Source organism: Thunnus albacares, chromosome 5, assembly GCF_914725855.1.
Source record: "Thunnus albacares chromosome 5, fThuAlb1.1, whole genome shotgun sequence".
Classification (NCBI taxonomy): Eukaryota; Metazoa; Chordata; class Actinopteri; order Scombriformes; family Scombridae; genus Thunnus; species Thunnus albacares.
The window spans coordinates 1,163,291-1,169,290 of record NC_058110.1 but is presented as its reverse complement, the minus strand read 5'-3'; the positions used below and the strand labels follow the sequence as shown (position 1 = coordinate 1,169,290).

General features: G+C 39.5%; 1 protein-coding gene across 1 annotated transcript in view; it reads right to left on the bottom strand.

Annotated features, from left to right (window-relative positions):
• Positions 1 to 866: 866 nt before the first annotated feature.
• Positions 867 to 6,000, bottom strand: part of ephb2a (eph receptor B2a) — a 45,882-nt gene continuing 40,748 nt past the window's right edge. The window contains exons 12-16 of the mRNA XM_044352945.1: positions 5,266 to 5,481; positions 4,396 to 4,545; positions 3,440 to 3,633; positions 3,173 to 3,328; positions 867 to 2,527 (exon numbers count right to left, since the gene is read on the bottom strand). Coding sequence (XP_044208880.1) covers positions 2,419 to 2,527; positions 3,173 to 3,328; positions 3,440 to 3,633; positions 4,396 to 4,545; positions 5,266 to 5,481 — 825 coding nt within the window. The 3' untranslated portion in view covers positions 867 to 2,418. The remainder of the gene's footprint in view (positions 2,528 to 3,172; positions 3,329 to 3,439; positions 3,634 to 4,395; positions 4,546 to 5,265; positions 5,482 to 6,000) is intronic.

Genomic DNA, 6,000 nt, shown 5'->3' with positions numbered 1-6,000 from the left:
ACAATGAGTTAAACCCAGCACAACCACTGTGTGAGTAACAGTAATGTAATGTTAACAGCAGTCAGACTGAGTGAAGCTGGAGAACCACATAGAGACCAGGGACTATGCTGCGACTTGACCAGTGCACACAACAGCTGTAGCAACCACAAAGAGAGAGCACACTGCTGCCTCTGGGTGTGCCCATGGCTGTTTGCTGCTGCTGCTTCTCTGTGCCCTTTTGACATTATGTGCCTTTGTTACATTGGATATTGATGGCCAGTTATGGATTGGCCAACACCGTTAACCCAGCCATTGTGTAATTTAAACCCAGTCTCACATCAAAGTGTGTAATAGCTGTGTTGGTGCACAGTGCAAAACGTACTATTTTCACGATAACGGCTCTAAAATTGTGAATGCCTCCGCTGGGCCTAAATGTATTTTAAGATGTTTCCTAAACTAAAATGGGTTATACAAGTAGCATCGCTCCTTTTAAAGAATAGCTCATTGTGTAGTGAGTAAAAAGCACCAAGACCCCGGGAGACATGAGAGCAGCTGCTCACTAACAGCTACGTGTGTTTACAGCAGAGAGCAGGAGGGAAGACAGACATCTCACTCTGTTACTCTGTGCAAATAGCGGAGGGACTCTGCACAACCTGGCACAACCAACTTTTCTGGTAGAAACCCTGATATACATTCACTGAATGAAGATTATGAAAATAAAATGCATATTTCTCACTAGAAATGTTATCAAAACACATTTTAATGCAGAAACCATCTTAAAATATTGCATTTTCCGCTGAGAATGTGGAATGGCAGCAAATTTTTTTTTTGTTTTCACAGACAGAAACTTGACAGTCACGTGACGTGGACATAGGCCAATAGAAAAGAATAAACAAAAAAAAAAAGTAGGCATCTCACAATTTTAGAGTTATTGTGAAACTAATATGTTTTGCGCTGTGGACCAACGTAGCTGTTACATACTTTGATGTGAGACTGGTATTTTAACTCTTATCTCATGTTATCATATACAGTATTTTTAGATTAGATTGTTTTTATGTGTGTGAATGAATTGTTTGGGTGTAAAGTATTTTGAATTGAAGCACATAGACCACACTAGAAGAAACAATGAATGTGTTAAAGGCCTGAGACTGCTTCAGACAAAGAGTGCCTGAAACTCCCTCTCTAGCAGCAGAATCATGTGGGAGCTGTGTCCAACAACTTTTGTAATGTTCCGAAACAGACAATCTGACAAACAGGCTCCCTTTATGCAGCAATTGGCCAGGAATTTGGAGATGTGAAGTAGGTTAATAAACTCTGAATATGTTGTTAGAAAATTTGTTTAGTTAAAGCTATCCTTCAGATTTCAGTCCTGCTTGATTTGGCGGCACCTGTGGGTACCATTGGTAACAGCAGGCGTGATTTAATAATACAGTTCTACAACAAATTGTATGTGTGTGGACCACTGGTAGCAGCAAACACACCTTAATCTGCTTCTCTGTGAGAAAGGCAACAGAAGAAGAGCAACTGGTGGGTCAGTTTACAGTGCAGCCAAACAAACTAGACTGCAGAGGTCAACTTTCACATCAGATGTATATTAATTAGTATGTGTGTGCATTGTTTTCTGCGAATCCCTTGTGCAGATGTACGCAGTTTGAATTCTGTGTGGATTCCACAACTAACAATGAAAACTGATATACTGAGAGCCAATTACAGAATGCAAATGCATTAAATGGCTATTGCTGTAAAACTACCTGCCATAAATAGTACCAAATATGGGGTCTGATATGATGAAAATCGTAAGGATTATAACTAAAGTGTTGTGCCCTGGTGCCTCCTTGTCAAAATCTAGAACATCAACATCACTGTGTGACAGAGCTAGCAGTAAGCACCTGTAAGTACCTAAATGTACTCCACTGAAAGTAATACTCCATGCTTTTGAGCTAATAAGTTAGCTTGCATCTTGCAGTTACAATTTAGTTGAATTCTACTATTCTGTTTCTCATTTTCAACATCGTCTTGCACAAAAAGGTCAAAATGCAAGGCCAATTTAGTTAAAATCTTGGTGGCAGTGGAGCCATGTATGGGGAGTTATTATTTAATAAAGTAATCTTTTAAAAAAGTATGTCTTTAAATAGGCACGGACTGAGCACTTTGAACACTGGTCCAGGTGGCTGTGGTTATCGTCACCTACAACATAAAGCCCCCGAGCACAACTGTAACCTGAACATATAGCAGCTAACAGGAAAACTACCAAATGTCTGTGCTGTGCTGCAGACTGATGGAACCTTAAGGAGAGATTTTGGAGAAAGGGAGGGTGGAGCTGAGGTTGGATTCTGTGTATGTCGTCAGCCCTCCTCAGAGGTTCCAGGAGAATGCAGGGTTGGTTGGCTGCTGGCTTTCCTACAGTAAACAGAGCCTGTGTGCTCCTGGTCTGTGAGCTCACACCTCCACTGAAGTGATCTGGTTCATCTGGGCCCTCATGGACTGGATGCTGTTGAGGATCTTCTTCTGATGGCCGGCCAGTGTCACTTCAACTCTGAGGATGTCCCTGTGAAGGGAAACCATTTGTCAGTTCAACTCATTACACCACAAGACTGCATTAACACACTTAGTCTACTGCTAAGTTTAAATAACATTTTCTGTGTGTTTTATAATATGATGAACCACATTGAGTATATGTGGGCTTTATTGCCCTTGGTTTTGCTTCTCAGACTTCTTATCAACTGCCCTAACCCTATGATTGGAGGTTGTTGGAGCTTGACAGACACTATCCAGGGCTGAAAACTGTCAAAACTCATCTGCTTGTTTTTAGGGAAAAAATAGTTGAATCTATGTTTTGACTTACAGTTAATGTGCAATTATAATATTCTCTGAAAAAGAATACAGCATAAATTACTTTAATTGTGCTCCCCCACTTTTGAAATCAAATCTATACCCTGGATTATTCTGAAAAACTGTGATTTTTAATATGGGTTTTCCCAAATTTCTGCTGAAATGTCCTTTAATGTTAGGAATTACAAAGACACTCTATAATTTAAAGTCAGATAGAACTTAGATATTTGTTTTCTTTTAAAACTGGGATCCCTGTCACTTGTTTCAAAATCACAATTAATTAACTACAATCATGATGATTAGTGCCACTACCACATCCCTCTTTCTGTCATCTGTCTTAAACATAAAGTATCTAACATACTCCATGGTCATTTGAGACACCACATCAAAGCTGGTAAAGCCTTCGTTGGCAAAGTTCTCCTTGTACTGGCCCATCTTGATGGCGTCCAGCCACTCATCCACTGTGCTGAAAGACGAGAAGTCTGGTGTGCTGCGGTCCAGCAGAGGTAAGTGAACACTAGAGAACAAAGAGAAAACAAAAGAAGAGCATATAAACAGTGAGAAATTTGAGTTTTTAGGGCTATGGGTTATTCACAGTGTGAAGTGATGTAGGTCATTTCTGCTGTACCTTGATGACAGAGGTGTCATGGCCTTGAGGCTGTTGGGGTTGCGGATCATCTTGTCCAGGGTGCTGACAATCTGGCTGAATTTGGGCCGGTTGTTGCGGTCTTTCTGCCAGCAGTCCAGCATCAGCTGATGCAGTGCACTAGGGCAATCCATAGGGGGCGGCAATCTGTAGTCCTGCTCTATGGCATTGATTACCTACAATACAACACATTCAATCAAAATTAATAATAAGTAACAGAGAACATGACCAGAAATGAAATGTAGTGCTTATTTTGAAATTCCAATCCTTGTGTGTGGCCCCTCAGTAAGCTCCTATTACCATCTGGGGGCTTTTATTTTGAAAAACAAGTCTCATCCTGAGCTTTGTTAAGATACAGTCACTGTCTGAGGCTTTTATTTTGAAAAATCATCAAAAGCCATCTCTAGTTTTTTCTGTTAACATACAGTGACTGTTTGGGGCTTTTATTTTGAGAGACGGTAAGTAAGAGAGAGATAGTGTGTGTCAGTATGTGTGTGTAAAGTGTGTGAATTTTGTGAAGTGTGAGAAGTGTGTGGAGTGTGTACAGTGTGTGAAAACCATTAAAGAAACAGGCAGGTATAGTTCTAGTTCAGTGGGACATACTACAGAATAAATATAGCTGCACAAACAGTGGTTCCCAACCTAAAAAAAATATGAAAATTGAAACAGGAAGTTGAACGCAAGAACCAGAGACAGCTTATCTTCTAAGTAAAAGTTGTGTGTTTTGAAGCGTGTTGGCTGCAGCTTTATTTAAGGAAAACTTAACTAACTAGCTAAATAGCGTAAATAATGAACATAATTCATAACTTCTTTTACACACTTTGGAGATGAAACTATGTAAAAGGAAGCAGAGGTGAACAAATCAGCCCAGTGATTTTCAAAGTAAATTCATCGTGTGAATCACTGCACTAAAATACAAATGCTGGTTGTTTACTCACATCTTGATTACTCATGTCCCAGTAGGGCCTCTCTCCATATGACATCACCTCCCACATGACTATGCCATAGCTCCAGCAGTCACTGGAGGAGGTGAACTTCCTGTACTGAATGGCCTCTGGAGCCGTCCACCGGATGGGAATCTTCCCTCCCTGGAAACACAAGTGTGGACAGAAAGACAAGGACAAATATCGTTCAGTCACTGATGCTTTCTTTTTTGGTTTGCTTTTTTTAGAAAGGTTGTGTTCCTGGAATCTTTTATGTAAAGCTTATTGCCCTTTAAAACTGAGAAATGTTGTATGCAACTTGGACCTCATTGTTTGGAAGAGACGTATCATAAGAAAGAAAAGATGAGGATATACAATACGCAGCTGAAATACCCACAACCAGGCTGTGAAACATCTATGACAGTAGAACAGAAATCTGTACTCGTATGTTTAAACTTTTAAATATTCACATGTGAGCTGTATTTGAAGTCGCAGAGGAAAACAAAACACAAGATTTTGTACAAAAAATGTGAACTTGTATGTTGAAATTTTCACTCAGCAAATATTGACAACCATGTTCTGACTGTGAATTCACAGAAAAAATATTCACAAATGTGCAGATCGATATTTACACAATGGCAGCTGCTAACCTGTAATTCAACATTTCTTCTTTTTTTTTTTAGTCCATTTTCCAGTACAAGCACAACTCTTTGATTACAACCTCTGGACAGCTTCACAAATGTGTCCTCTCGTGTCACAACGTGATGAATCTGCGTCTCGACTTTTTTTTTTTCTGTGACATCAAGTTCAGATCACATGTCTGAATATTTTATACAAGTTCAGATTTTTGTCCTACAGGTTCTCACATCAAGTCTACAAACTCACCAGAGCGCTGGTGTAGGTGGGGTCTGAAGTATCATCCTCTAGAAAGCGTGATAGGCCGAAGTCAGACACTTTGCACACCAGATTGCTGTTGACCAGGATGTTCCTGGCTGCCAGGTCTCGATGGACGTAGTTCATGTCACACAGGTACTTCATGCCAGCTGCGATGCCGCGCATCATTCCCACCAGCTGGATCACAGTGAACTGTCCATCATTTTGCTTTAAGGAAAAAACAGAAGATTGATGTTTTGACTGTGTGAGAACATTCATGCTGCCATTTCCAATCTGGGCACTCATGATGTACTTTATAAGAACCTAATGGCCAGATTTGCATTCATTTTGTTGATGTTAGTGTTATTTTTGGCACCTGTTGGATTTTGATGTAGATAGTCCTTTGATAAAACAAAACAATACAAAAAACATACAGTATATTAGTTTCAGTCACATCTGACATATTTGATTACTCGTACTCAGTGGTAGAAGAAGTATTGAGATCTTTTACTTGAGTAAAAGTAGCAATACACACAGCATAGAAATACTCCATTACAAGTAAAGGCCCTGCATTAATATATTATTATTATTAGTAGTAGTAGTAAACATATAAAAGTATTAGTTGCAAAATGTGCTTAAAGTATTGAAAGCAGAAGTATTCCCCACTTTAAACATTTATTCAAAGACGATTTAATGTGGATGTTTTGACATTGATCAATAGAAAACAGATCTCTACAAACTGATCTA